Consider the following 13,933-nt stretch of genomic DNA (forward strand, 5'->3'; position numbering starts at 1 on the left):
TTATCAGGGAGGAAGCCCAAGATCTCCCCACCAATAACCTTCCAGGTCAGCATTAGGACTATCCTAGTTGCAAGGGAAGCTGGGAGAGTCAGGACCTGTCATTTTCACCCTCCAAAGAAAGCCCTGCTAGAAAGGAATGTACAATGGGGATGGCTGGTAAGTAGGCAGCCAACGCTATCTGCCACCACTTTGTCAGTACTGGTCATTGTGATCTGGCAATTGTCTTGCAATTGATATTGTTAAAGATATAAATTAAATAAGTACATACAAGTAACTATAGGGGCACCTGGGTGACTCTGGGTTAAGCGTCCAACTCTTGGTTTTGGCTCAGGTCATGATCTCATGGAGCCTGCTTGGGATTCTCTCTTTCCCCTTCTCTCTGCCCCTCCCCCACTCTCTCTCTCTCTCTCTCTCTCTCTCTCTCTCTCAAAATAAATAAATAAACTTAAAATTTGTTTTTAATTATATTGAAAGAGTTTGCAACACATTGTCGTAAAAAATCATGAACAAAATTCCCAGAAAATAGCTCTGGAAACAAATAAAAAATGGAAAGAAAGAATATAGGCTGTGGATTCAGATAGACCAAGGTTTAAAACTGAGTCTTGCTACTTGAGTATGCTCCTTCAATTTACAAAGCCTATGTAAGTTTCAACTTCCTCATCTGTTACATACATACATAAAATAAAGGTTTGCCATACCTCCTCTCTTTTACCTCTCTTTAGCATTGTTATACGAAACTGTGTGTGTGTGTGTGTGTGTGTGTGTGTGTGTGTGTGTGTGAATGTTCTTTTACTTGCTTGGGGATCTGAAGCCTTTATTGGAGGATAGTCTATGGCCCAGATCCATCTGACTGGAGACTTCCCCTTTATCCACAGACTGGCAGGGTACTTCCATAGATAGAAACCTTCTGGTTGCTCTAATACTGAACTCTACCAGGATTGGCCATGGATTTGCTTTGACCAAACACCCAGCAGTCTGGGCTGACTCCTGGAAGAAGGACATCCCCATAGAAGTCTGTCCCATCTCCAACCAGGTATGCATGATCCATGGCACCAACCCAATACAATCTTTCTTTCCAACCTCAACCTCTGTTCTGATTCCCAAACTTTCCTGTATGATTTCTAGCTCCTGAGCTCACTTGTTTTCTATATTCCTCTGCTGTCTCTCTCCCCTTAGTAAGTTATTTAGGAATGGCCCTTTGCCTAATCCATTCATAATGGCAGCAGTTGAGGCAACTGAGGCAGCAGTTGAGGGTCCCCAGTGGGGTGGAATTTGGGGCAAGGCTAAAAACAAAGCTAAAGGGACATTGAGGAAGGCCAGTGAAGTAGGAGGGGCCATAGAATACTTTTGCTTTCACAGCTGCTTGGGGTTCTTTGTGCACCTGCCTCTCCTGCTGTGTTCTAGAGAGCTGCTCTGAGCCAGACCAAGAGAGAGACCAACTGTTTGTGAAGGTGAAGAATCTTGGAGAAAATTGGGAAGAGTATGAGGACTGGCTCTATTCCTTGTATTGTACCCAGAAGTCATCCCAATGTTTTTGGGTCAGAGTTTGTCTTTCTCCTTTGCTTCCTGTTGGGCAGGTTCTGAAACTGGTGTCTGACTTGAGAAACCATCCTGCTGCTGTTCTGATGGCCACTGGGTACCCCATGGTGATCAGTTCTGATGACCCGGCAGTCTTTGGTGCCAAAGGCTTGTCCTATGATTTCTATGAGGCCTTCATGGGTATTGGGGGAATGGCAGCTGATCTGAGGACACTCAAACAACTGGCCATGAACTCTATCAGGTGAGGGTCCTGTGTACTTCCCAGATCCCCAACTCCCTCTTCCACCTCACAACTTGTGTTTATCTCTAGTAGAGGTTTATGGCAGAAGCTTAGAAGGTTTCTTTGGGTTTTCTCCACAACACCTCTGTTTTGTTATTGCTCTCGGACTGGGGAGAAATGTGTTCTGCAAGCATCTGAGATCCCCTCATCTGTTTCCCAACCCTTTCTCCTGGGGCTGACCTAAGTGCCTTTTCTCCGCAGATTCAGCACCTTGATGGATATTGATAAAAAAGCTGCCATGAAAACCTGGGAGGAGAGATGGAATAAGTTTGTAGCTGACCTGGCCGGGAGGCCAAAGTGAGAAGACAGTCACTTATTACCCTATTCCTCTGCTTCCCTCTGTAAGCTGTTTTCACCTTCTGTCAATCATTCTTGAACCCACACCAGTATAGTTTCTACCTCCATTCCTTTATCAAAATTGACATCATGAAGGTCATCAATGGCCTCGACACTGATTATCCTCTCAGGAACACTTAAACATTCTACCAGACTCATCGTTTTGAAATATTCTTTTCTCTCAACCCCAGTGACATCAATGCTCTTGGTTTCCTCCTTTCTCTCTGGCCATTGCTTCTAGGGTCCCTTTGCCAGTTGCTCTTCTCTATCAGATTTCTGTGTCGGATTTCCTCAGGACTTAGTTTTGCCTCTCTTCTATTCATGCCTCTGCTTCGTCTCCTCTTCCTTTTCTCTTACTCTATAGTGTTTTCCTGGTAGTCTCATTCACTCCTTTGCTTTTAAATACTATTTATTTGCCGATGATCCCCAAATTTATTTATTTACTTGGATCCTTCACAAGAATCTCAGAAACCTACTATGTGCAATTCTCAATCTCTCCCTTTTAACCTTTTCCTGGTCTTTCCCATCTTGGCAAATGTCACCTCCATCCATTCTACCCAGGTGTTGAGAGCAGAAATTTTCAGTGAAATTGTTGATACTGCTCTCTCCCCTGTTCCCTGCATCAAAATGTATCTTGAATCTTCCATGCCTCTCTACCTGTGTTGCTATTGGCTGAGTTCAAACCACTATCATTTCTTGTCTGAGTTATAACGGTCTCTTAATTGAGCTCTCTTTCTTCTCTTTGACTTCATTTCATTTTTCACAGAGCAATGGCTTTTTAAAAATTAAATTAAATCAGGTTACACTGCTTACAACTCAGTGCTCTTAGAAAAATCCAAATGTTTCAACAGGGCATGTGGCATCCTATTTAACCTGGATTCCTTTCAGCGTCATCCTACCCCAGTCTCCCCCAGTGTACCAGACGTTGGCCTCACTGGTCCTTTGTTCCTCAAATATCCCAAACCCTATGCTGCATCAGAGTCTTTTCTCATTCTTTCTGACTGGGATATTCTTTCTTTCCACTTTTGTCTGATTCCTGTTCACCCTTAAGATTTCACATTTCATGTCATTGTCTCAGAAATGTTTCCTAGACCCCTAACCTATTAATATCTCTCATGGCACCTTGCTTTTTTCCTTCATGACTCTTAGCATAATTTGTAATTGTATATTTATTTCTGTGTTGATAGTCTCCCTCCCACCAGACTGTAAGCTCCATGTGAGCAGGAGCTAATGATTGTTTCATGTACATTGTGAACACAGAGCCTATCTCCATGCCCCAAACCTAGTTAGTATTCAATAAAAGATGTGTTGAATGAATGGATATAACTGTATGCATTGAGCCAGTTGCTGAAGCAGGAGGGAACAGAGCAGAGTCTCCCCAAAAAAAGACGTCATGTGATCAAATTCTGGCTCATAGCCTAGTCTTCAGGAGAAGGAAGGCATGAAGCCATCCCTGTCTTCACTTGACTAAAGGATGTGAAGAAGGATCAAAAAATTCCTTAAAAGTCACAGATGGATTCAAATATCTTCTTATCCATCAGCCATCACCTGATCTGCGTTCATAGGCAGCAGCCAACCATCCCTCCATTAGTAGTTTATCACTCTTTGGTTCATGACACTGGGAAAAGTCTTGTTGATTAGGGGTCCTCAACCACAGACTGGTACCCAGATGGAACAAGATGACCTTTAAGATCCTGTCTAATTCTGACAGTCTTTGATTTATTGCCTTAACCAATCCCAGTAGATAGCACATAGGTCCCAGCTCAACTGACTCACATTTAATAAATGGTGAAAATGGGAACTTAGCTGAATGGGCTTTTGTAGCAAGTTGCCATGACTACAGGGGTCTCCCAGGAGCATAAGGTCTCTGGCCTAGACTTGGTGTGATCACTGATTTGGCAAATTAAACCAGCTACAAGTCTTGTCTTCATGCTTGGTTCAATAGGCTGAGTCCTAGCAAAGAACTAGAAACATCAACAGAACCAGACCCTGAGTTATGAAAATGTGGGAAATAGGTTGTAGCCCCCTTGGAACTGAGTAATATTTCTTCTAGGGGTAGTTAAATCTGATTTCACGTATTCCTCCTGTAGGACTTCCCAGAAGGTACACTGACATATGTTTTTTGGAAAAACTTGCATATTAATTGAATTTTTGTAAACGAAATCATGCTGTACCTGGGGCTTACTATTTATTTAAAGGAAATCTGAAGTAAAGCCTTCTGTTAATGAAACGTATTTTTGTAATTTGAATTCATGTAGTCTATATTTATTTATTTCTTAGAGTGAGGTTAAATCCTTTTTTCTTCTTTGCCAGGTGAATTGTCTGGACTGGAAAAACCTAATGTCCAGGGCACCAAGAGTCCCTGACTTGCCAGGCTTATTGTACAAGTCCCCATCATCTGGCTTATGATGAATGCCTTGGTCCAGCCCCCTCCTCCTGGGTCCTGGAGCTTTTCGTCAGTTGGCACAGCTCCCAGGAAGGGCAGGGAGACTTCTGGAAATTCAAACTGAGGGAATGTTGTTGGAGATGTGAATCATCTTAATTCCCAACAGGTGAGAATTTGGGATCCAGACTCAGAGAAAACCCTGGAGCATTTTTCTTATTATCTTGAAATAATGTGAAACCTTCAGAAAAGTTGTAAGAATAGTACAAAGAACTCTAACATACTCTGTCTAGGTTTCCCAATTATTGACATTTTATAACATTTGCTGTATCATTCTCTCTATGTATCTGTATCTCTTTCAATGTCTGCATGATAGATCCTATTTTTTCTAACCAATTGAGACTTAAGACGCAGACAGTATGGCCCATTACTTATAAACACTCCAGTCTACATTTGCTGAAGACAGTGTCATTCTCCTATATAACCACAGTTTAACCATCCAAAGCAGGATATTAACATTGATAAGATACTACCATCTCTCCCTGGCCCTTCCAGGCATGTTTCTTCTCTCTGCCCAGAAGCTGACCCAGGATCACATGTTACATTTAGTTATCTCTTGTCTCTTTCAGTCTGGAACAGTTCTTCAGTATTTCCTTGTCTTTTGTGATGTTGACATTTTTAAAAAAGTTTTTATTTATTTATTTTGAAAGAGAAAGAGAGAGAGAGAGAGAGAGAGAGAGAGAGAGAGAGAGAGAGCTTGTGCATGCGTGCAGGAGCAGAGGAGGGGCAGAGAGAGTGAGAATTCCAAGCAGGCTCCTTGCTGTCAACAGAGAGCCCACCTCAGAGCTTAATCCCACAAACCAGGAGATCATGACTGGAGCTGAAATTAAGAGCCAGATGCTCAACTGACTGAGCCACACACTCAGGCGCCTTGTGACCTTGATTTGAAGAGTACAGACCGGTTACTTTGTAGTGTCTCTCATTTCAGGCCTATGTAATGTTTCCTTGTGAAGAGATTCCAGTTACACATTCTTAGGAGGAATACCTCAGAAGTATCTTTGTCCTTCTCAGTGCATCATATCAGGGGACACATGGATTGTGTCCCCTGGAGGTGGTCTGCACCAGCAAGCAACAGCCAATTGTTAAAATTTCAGCCTGTTGTGAAACCAATGGTGGTCTGAAATTGGTCATCATGGGAGTTTTTGTAATATGTATAAATATATTTTAAGTAAGTTCCAGGCCCAACGTGGAGCTCAAACTCATGATACTGAGGTTAAGAGTCAGCCAGGCACCTGGGTCATTGGAGGAATTTTTACATTACAGAAATCAGCAAATACAAATCAGTGCGCATCCAGCCCCCCCAGCCAGTAGTTAAACATTTATCTGTATACCGAGGCATACAATGTCAATCTGTCCCATTATGATGATGTTCACTTTAATCACTTTGTTAAGGAAATGTCTGCCAGGATTTGACACTGTAAAACTTTCTACTTTGTGATTAATAAATATTTAATGGGGAAACACTTTAACTCTATGTAAACATCTTATTCCTCATCAAATCTTTAACCCATTAGTTTTTGCAGTCACTGAAGATTATCATCTGAATCTTCTACTACTCCAATCATCACTGTTCCACTTAATTATTGCTGTGTAACAAATTATCTCGAAACTTAATGGCTTAAGAAATAATATAAACTTGTTAGCTCCTACAGGTTTTGTGGGTCAGGGATTTGGAAAGGGACCAGCTAGGCAGTTCTAGTTTCGGGGTCTCTCATGAGGTTGCAGTCAAAATGGTAGTGGAGCTGGAGCAGCTGGGGGCTGGCCAGACATCTTGTTTTTATACAATCTCAGGGCTCAGCCATGGAGTGTCCACATCAGCCAGTGTGGGTGGCTCATGTGTGTGAGGAGGCCAAAGGCTTCAAGAGTAAGTGTTCATGTAGTAAAAGAGAAATGCTATTGTCTTTTCTTTTTTCTCTTTTTAAAAATTTTTTTAATGTTTATTCATTTTTTGAGAGAGAGAGAGAGAGAGACAGAGCACGAGTGGGGGAGGGGTAGAGGGAGAGGGAGACAGAATCTGAAGCAGGCTCCCGGCTCTGAGCTGTCAGCATACAGCCTGATGCAGGGCTTGAACCCACAAATTGCGAGATCATGACCTGAACCGAAGTCAGACACTTATCCGACTGAGCCACCCACGCACCCCTGTTATTGTCTTTTCTTTCTTTCTTTTTTTAAAAAAAAATTTTTTTAAGGTTTATTCATTTCTCAGAGACAGAGTGTGAGCGGGGGAGGGGCAGAGAGAGAGAGGGAGACACATAATCTGAAACAGGCTTCAGTCTCTGAGCTGTCATCACAGAGCCCAATGCAAGGCTTGAACTCATGGACAGTGAGATCTTGACCTGCGCCGAAGTCGGACGCTTAACCAACTGAGCCACGCAGGCACCCCTCTATTGTCTTTTCTAATATGACCTTGGAAGTTACATGGTATCACTTCTGCCATCCTTGATTGGTGATATCTCTCCAGTCTAAGCCTTCCCAGTTTCAAGAGGAGGGGACAGAGACCCCACTCTTTGACAGAAGACTATCAAAGTCACAATGTAAAAAGAACATGTAGGATTAGAGATACTGTTAGAAAATATTTTAGAAAATATAATCACCAAATATTGATTTCTTCCATATTTATTAGTTGCCATTCTACTATAAGGAAGAACTTCCTCTATCTATCTATCTATCTATCTCTATCATCTATCTATCTATCTATCTATCGCTAGGGTTCATGGATCCTTATTCTATTCAGTGGACCATAATCTAACACTATCATCATTTTTTTTAAGATGCTTACACTGTTCCAGGGTTGACCTTGGGAAGGAACTCTGTTAAGCTGGCTCCTGTGACTCTAATAAATTCTTATGATTTTTTTTTTAGAATTTCCTTACTTTTTGACACAATTAAGTATTTTAGGTTCATTTTGCACTTTCCTTGTCTCGTGCTGGATATGAGCTCTTCTCCAAAGAACTATGATTCCTTTTAGTAGAGAATACTTAGAAGCCTTGATTTGAGCATTAGATGTGCTCATTGTTACTGGTGCATGTGTGTATGCACACATAAATATGATTCATATATATGCATACATAACTATAATTTATATTATGACAAAGAAAATCACACTCTCAAAATGGTGTCACTTAGGCCAAGTCACCATATTGGGGCTTAATACCTAACTTCACTGCAGTTTCAACTTGTGCCAGAAATAGAAGTCTTAACTGGTCAGTCAGGAATTTTCTGATCAGCACCAATGAGATAATCTGCCACATGGGCCCTCTCCATCCCTCAAAGATGAGGTAATCTACCTAATAACAGCCCCTGCCCTTCACCCTAAGGGAAGGTGACCTTGCCTGGAACAGTCTTCACTTTTGTTAATAACTTCTTGCCCCACTGTCTTTCTTATAAAAACCTTCCATTTTGTACAGCTCCTCAGAGGTCCCCTCTACTGCTAGATGGGAGGCTGCCTGATCCTGTGAATTGCTTAATAAAGCCAATTAGATCTTCACATTTACTCAGTTGAATTTTTTTTCATTAACTGTATATATTAAAACTCGCATGCATAGAGGCACCTGGGTGGATCAGCAGGTAGCATCTGACTCTTGATTTCAGATTAGGTCATGATCCCAGGGTCATGGGATTGGGCCTCCCATCAGGTTCCATGCTCAGCACAGAGCCTGTTTAAGATTCTCTCTCTCTCTTTCTCTCTCTCCCTCTGCCCCTCTCCCCCACTCATGCTCTCTTCCTCTCAAATAAAACACACACACACATATTTATACATACACATTTATATCTATTTCCAAATTTATCTGTGTGCATTTAAACACCCTGAATTTGCAGGGTGCCTCGGTGGCTCAGTTGGTGGAAGCATGTGACTCAATCTCGGGGTTGTGCATTCCAGCCCTATGTTGGGTCTAGAGTTTACTTTATTTATTTTATTTATTTATTTATTTATTTATTTATTTATTTATTTTTAATGTCTATATAGCCAACTCCTTCCAGAATCTAGAGATTATCCTCTAATTCCACAAGGGTGTGGCTTTTTAAAAATTATTTATTTATTTATTTTTTATCTTTATTTATCTTTGTGAGAGAGACAGAGCACGAGCAGGGGAGGGGCAGAGAGAGAGGGAGACACAGAATCCGAAGCAGGCTCCGGGCCCTGAGCCATCAGCACAGAGCCTGACGCGGGGCTTGAACTCACGAACTGTGAGATTGTGACCTGAGCCCAAGTCGGACACTCAACCGACTGAGCCACCCAGGTGCCCCTAGAGTTTACTTTAAAAAAAAAACACAGACAAACCATGAACATGTACCTATACCTCCAATTCCATTCAATACCATGAGTTTATTCTGGCCTCAGCCCTTCCCATGTCTAACTCTGTTCCCCAACAGTGAGAAATCTGGTTCCCCCATCCTCAATGTGTCTTTATAGTTACTGATTCCCTGTCTGTGTTGTCTATCTTTACCCCCCACTGCCACCTCATCTGCAGCTGGCTCTGCTGATACCTCTGGTCCCAGATGCCTCAAGGAAAGGGAGGGGAAGCTATACACAATAGGGAAGGGAAGGAAAGAGAAAAAGATTTGGAAGGAGACAAACACAGGGACATTTTAGAGCATGAAGAGATCATTAAGTGATCATTAAATGAACAGATTCACTGTGGTGTTACTGAAGCTCTCCTTTCAGGGGCTTGCACTTCATGGATCTTTTCTAAGAGAAATTGTGTATTAGTGATTTAAAATTCTTTGTCTTGGGGGGCGTCTGGGTGGCTCAGTCAGTTAAGCATTTGATTTTGGCTCAGGTCATGATTTCATGGTTGGTGAGTTCGAGCCCCACATCAGACTCTGTGCTGACAGCTGGGACCTGGAGCCTGCTTCAGATTTTGTCTCTCTCTCTCTCTGCCCCTCCCCCACTTATGCTCTGTCTCTCTCTCTCAAAAATAAATAAGCATTTAAAAAATAATAATAAGATTCTTTTTCTTTAAGAAGGTCCTTCAAATATGTATTAGCCCCAGGGTCCCACAAAATCTGGATCTGGGGTCTTTCTCTAGGTCAGCTCTTCATTTGGAATAAGGAAAACAAGGGAAGGTATGTTGAGTTGAAAAGACTTGCAAAACTGAGAAAAACATTATAGGCTCTCAGCCTAGAAGGGATCCTGAAAGTTATCTAAACCATCACCCCTTGTGGAAGAGCTGCCCCAAATAATCAGGAATAATCAGGCCTGCTTAATTTTTAAAGCTCACCAGAATAGGATTCTGTAACCTGCCCTAGTCACCCAGTCTAGAATCCCAGAATGTCCCTTTTCCCAAGGTCAGGAGTTTGAGTGACTGATGTGATCCTTGCCTCTCACAAGAATTGATCACTAGAGGATTGGATATATATATATAACTGCATCTATAGACCAGCATTAAGTTAGCATGCTAGATTATAAATATTATTTTCACATACATAACATATGTTACTTTGCATAGCTGTTATTCAAAAAATAACTTAACCTTCTTGGTCTTTTCATCTCTGTCCAGGAAGGGTGTAAATAGAGGTGTGGGAGCTGCTGGCTGTCTGGGAGCAAGGTGGGGACCGGGAGAAATTTTGAACTGGCTTTGCCAGAGAAATATCCATAACACTCAATGCTTACAGGTATTACTGTCTCCAGGGCAGAGCTGCTGAGTCTCATTTTGTCCCAGCTTGTAGCCAAGAACCTTTTCCTCCTCCACCTTCAGGGTGACCTGGATCTAATCTTCCAAAGGGAACTTGCCTGGGGACTGTCCTGAAACCACATGTTAGGGGGATGAGATTTGTCTCGGTCCAGCCAGACCTTCCTGGGGCTAAGCCCCTTCTGGGGTAGGAAAGGGTAGGAAGACTGGAATTTTTAGATTCATAGAATATCAGAGCTGGGAGAGGCCTAAAGATCATCTTATCTAACTCTTTGTGTTACAGAGGCCTCAATTAAGGCTCAAGGAGGGTAAACAGCTCCCTCAAGGTCACAGGGTAGGTGACAGCAGGTTTCCAGAGTCTTAGGTCTGGGCTCATACAACATAGGGCTGTTCTCTTCTTGTCTGAAGCACCTCTCAGTAACAGGTTTCCATAAACTCCTGGTGAGCCTAGGTCAGTTCTCTGGTTCAGACGGTGGAGTTTGGGCAGCCTCAGCCCCTTAACCCACCCTCAGACAACCCCTCCACCCCGTACCCTTGCTTAATGAGGACAGAACCATTAGACCTACTGGGAGCAGCGATTTTCCTCCTGGGACAGGCTAACCCCTCCTGTGACCCCTGGCTCTCCTTTGGCGGAGTTCCAGTCCCGGAAACTGGCTTAGTTTCCTGTCCCCCACCAGGAGAAATGGATTGATTCTTGGAGCTCAGGGCCTCAGCCTAAGGGCCTTCTCTTTGTCTAGGGTCTCCAGGCAGAGCGCAGGTCCAGAGAATCTCCACCAGCCCCCACCTCCACCGCTCCCCAGCTTGCAGACAGCTGTGGCCCTCGGAGACCCTCGTGACTGCCATTTAGTGGGAAATGGCCCGAGACAGAAGCATGTGGAAAGCAAATGGCGATTAGTGTGAGACTGAGGATAGCAGGAAAGACCTTTCCCGGCGGGAGCCTCGTCCCGTCACCTGTGGCTGGCGGCGGGGGGACTGCGGCATGCTGCTGACCCCTGGTGGCCACTTGCGGTACCACAAATGCCTCCAAGATCTACGAGCACCGTTTGGTTCCCTTATCCTCTGCTGTCGCCTCCTGTCACTGCTGGGAGTAACACTTCATATAATAAGTTACAGTAATAATACTTTCTGATTGTAAAACATGCTTATGGTAGCAAATTTGTAAACTTTAAAAAGTATAGATGAAACAAAAATCACCCATACTTCCACTACTGTTACTATTTTGGTCCATTTCCTACCCACAGTAAATAGTCCTCAGGATCTCATTCCAGCACCATCTCCCCGCCCTACACCCCTCCCTGCTTCTGCCTTATTACCTGCCACTACCTCACTCATGTGCTTTGCTTTTGCTGCCTCAGCTCCCCTCCCAGGTAGAAAGGCCTGTTCTTGACTTTGGGACGTCCTACTCTGTTGCTCTGTACAAATTTAGAGTACATAGTACAAGATGAGGGAAGAGTGCCATAATAATTTTTAAATTTTATTATATTTAAAATAAAAAATTTTGAATACATATGCAATATCATTTCAAAATTTTTAAAAATGTGAAAAGGATAGATTGGAAAGTCTTAAGCCTGTCCCAACTTCACCCCATCCTCCTTCCCACCACACCCATTTTTCCCACCATACGTATTAGTTTCTCATGCTTCTTTATGCAAAATAAACAAATGCAAATATGAATATTCTGTTTCATCTTTTCTGATACAAAAGGCAGCATATTATGCACACTGTTCTTGGCTTTGCTCTTTGTATTTAACAATATGCCCTGGGGATTTTTCCATTTTGGGTCAGGGAATACTTCCTTTTTCTAACTCAGTGTTTCATTGTGCGAACATGCCATAGTTCAATTAACAAAGCCCCTACAAGTTGCATCTGGATTGCTTTCAAATATCTCTTTTTATAAATACTGCTGCAATAGAATAAGTACCGACTTTGTTCAGTGAATGAAGAAAAGGCCAAGTAACAAGAGCCTTGTGAGCATTTCCCTGGGTTCATAGACTTGTGTCTCCCCCCGCCCCCCCCCCTCCCGCCCCACTGCCATTCTTTCATGACAGCAGCTCAGGTGAGGCCTAGAGAAGGTGCGAAATCATCATCCCTGCACTGGTTGGTGGGAAGCAGGGTCTTGGTTTATAGGTCACAGGCCTGGGCCAGGCAGGTTAGAAGTAGAAATGGAACAAAGAAAAATATGCAAATGAGATTTTTAAGGAAAAATGAGGCATCAGTTTTCTTTTCTTTTTTTTAAGTTTATTTATTTATTTTGAGAGAGACAGAGAGAATGCAAGCGAGAGGCAGAGAGAGAAACCTAAGCAGGTTCTGTGCTGTCAGCACAGAGCCCGGCATGGGGCTAGAACCCTGAAACCATGAGATCATGACCTGAGCTGAAATCAAGAGTCAGAGATGCTCAACCGACTGAGCCACCAGGCACCCTTCAGCTTTGTTTTCTATCAGACACAATTTTCTGTAGTACATACGGGGCTCTTGCATCACTGTCTGCTCTGGAAAGGGGTGGAATGCCAAGGGATCAATGCCTTAGTTGGTGAGCTCTGGTAAAGGCTTATTTATTTATTTATTTAGAGAGAAAGCACAGGTGGGGGAGGGGCAAAGAGAAAGGAGACAATGAGAATCCCAGGCAGGTGCTACGCCTGACTCGGGTGCAAGATCATTATGTGAGCCGAAGTTGGATGCTTAACCGACTGAGCCATCCAGGTACCCGGAAAAGGCCTTTTCCCGAACCTCCTCCTTCACTTGCTTCAACCATGTCCTGATGCTTGGAACTCATCTAAGTTCCCAGACGTCTTTCAGAAAAGCCCTGCTCTTCTTTAGCCCTGAATAACTCATCTAAGGCCAAGTGCAACAAAGGAGAACAGGGGTGCCTGGGTAGCTCAGTCGGTTGAGCATCTGACTTCGGCTCAAATCATGATCTCGCAGTTTGTGGGTTCGAGCCCCACATTGGGCTCTGTGCTGACAGCTCAAAGCCTGGAGCCTGTTTCAGATTCTGTGTCTCCCTCTGTCTGCCCCTTCCCCACTCATGCTCTGTCTCTCTCTGTGTCTCAAAAGTGAATAAACGTTTAAAAAAAAAAAAAAGCAGAATAGAGTGATGGAGAACAGAACCTCTTCCCAAAGAGGGAAGTGGACTGGGCTGTGCACTCTGCTCTGGATTGATTCCCATCTAGGTGACTGCGCAGACCTGCCTGGACATAGGAGTCATTTGAAAAGACCAATACAGGAGAGAGAATAGAGTGCTGGCCCTGGAGGTCTGAGCTCTAGCTCATGTGAGTGTGTGTGTGCATTGACCCTTGTCAAACCTGCTCACAGCCTCTAAAGTCAAAGAGCTCATTTTTGTCACTACAGGTGCTGGGCTGAGTGTTTTCTTTATTTTTTTTAAAAAAAATCATTGTCAAGTTAGCTAACATACAGTGTAGTCTTCGTTTCAGGAATATATTCTCATGATTCATTACTTACATACAACACCCAGTGGTTATCCCAACAAGTGCCCTCCTCTATCCCATCACCCATTTCCCCCACCCCCATCAACCCTCAGTTTGTTCTCTGTATTTAAGAGTCTCTTATGGCTTGCCTCCCTCTCTATACCTTATTTTCCCTTACCTCTCCCCATTGTCTTTCTGTTAAGTTTCTCAAATTCCACATATGAGTGAAATCTTATGATATCTGTCTTTCTCTGACTGACTTATTTTGCTGAGGACAATA

At 43.2% G+C, this 13,933-nt stretch overlaps 1 protein-coding gene across 8 annotated transcripts in view; it reads left to right on the forward strand.

The window, feature by feature from the left end:
- The window catches only part of ADA2 (adenosine deaminase 2), a 57,196-nt gene that overhangs the window by 23,685 nt on the left and 19,578 nt on the right, over positions 1-13,933 (forward strand). For 3 of the 8 annotated variants that reach the window (XM_047065228.1, XM_047065230.1, XM_047065231.1), the window contains 4 exons: positions 876-1,033; positions 1,578-1,780; positions 2,021-2,160; positions 4,469-4,859. In XM_047065228.1, the coding sequence (XP_046921184.1) occupies positions 876-1,033; positions 1,578-1,780; positions 2,021-2,120 (461 nt within the window). In that variant the 3' untranslated portion in view covers positions 2,121-2,160; positions 4,469-4,859. Of the gene's footprint in view, positions 1-875; positions 1,034-1,577; positions 1,781-2,020; positions 2,161-4,468; positions 4,860-5,526; positions 6,068-9,379; positions 9,397-10,968; positions 11,923-13,933 lie in introns of those variants that run through there. The other 5 variants (XR_006959723.1, XR_006959726.1, XR_006959724.1 and 2 more) reach the window with 5 other exon arrangements.

Source organism: Lynx rufus, unplaced genomic scaffold (genome assembly GCF_022079265.1).
Source record: "Lynx rufus isolate CCGP_SWC_20201006 ecotype Redwood Valley unplaced genomic scaffold, mLynRuf1.p SCAF_7, whole genome shotgun sequence".
In the NCBI taxonomy this organism is placed as follows: domain Eukaryota; kingdom Metazoa; phylum Chordata; class Mammalia; order Carnivora; family Felidae; genus Lynx; species Lynx rufus.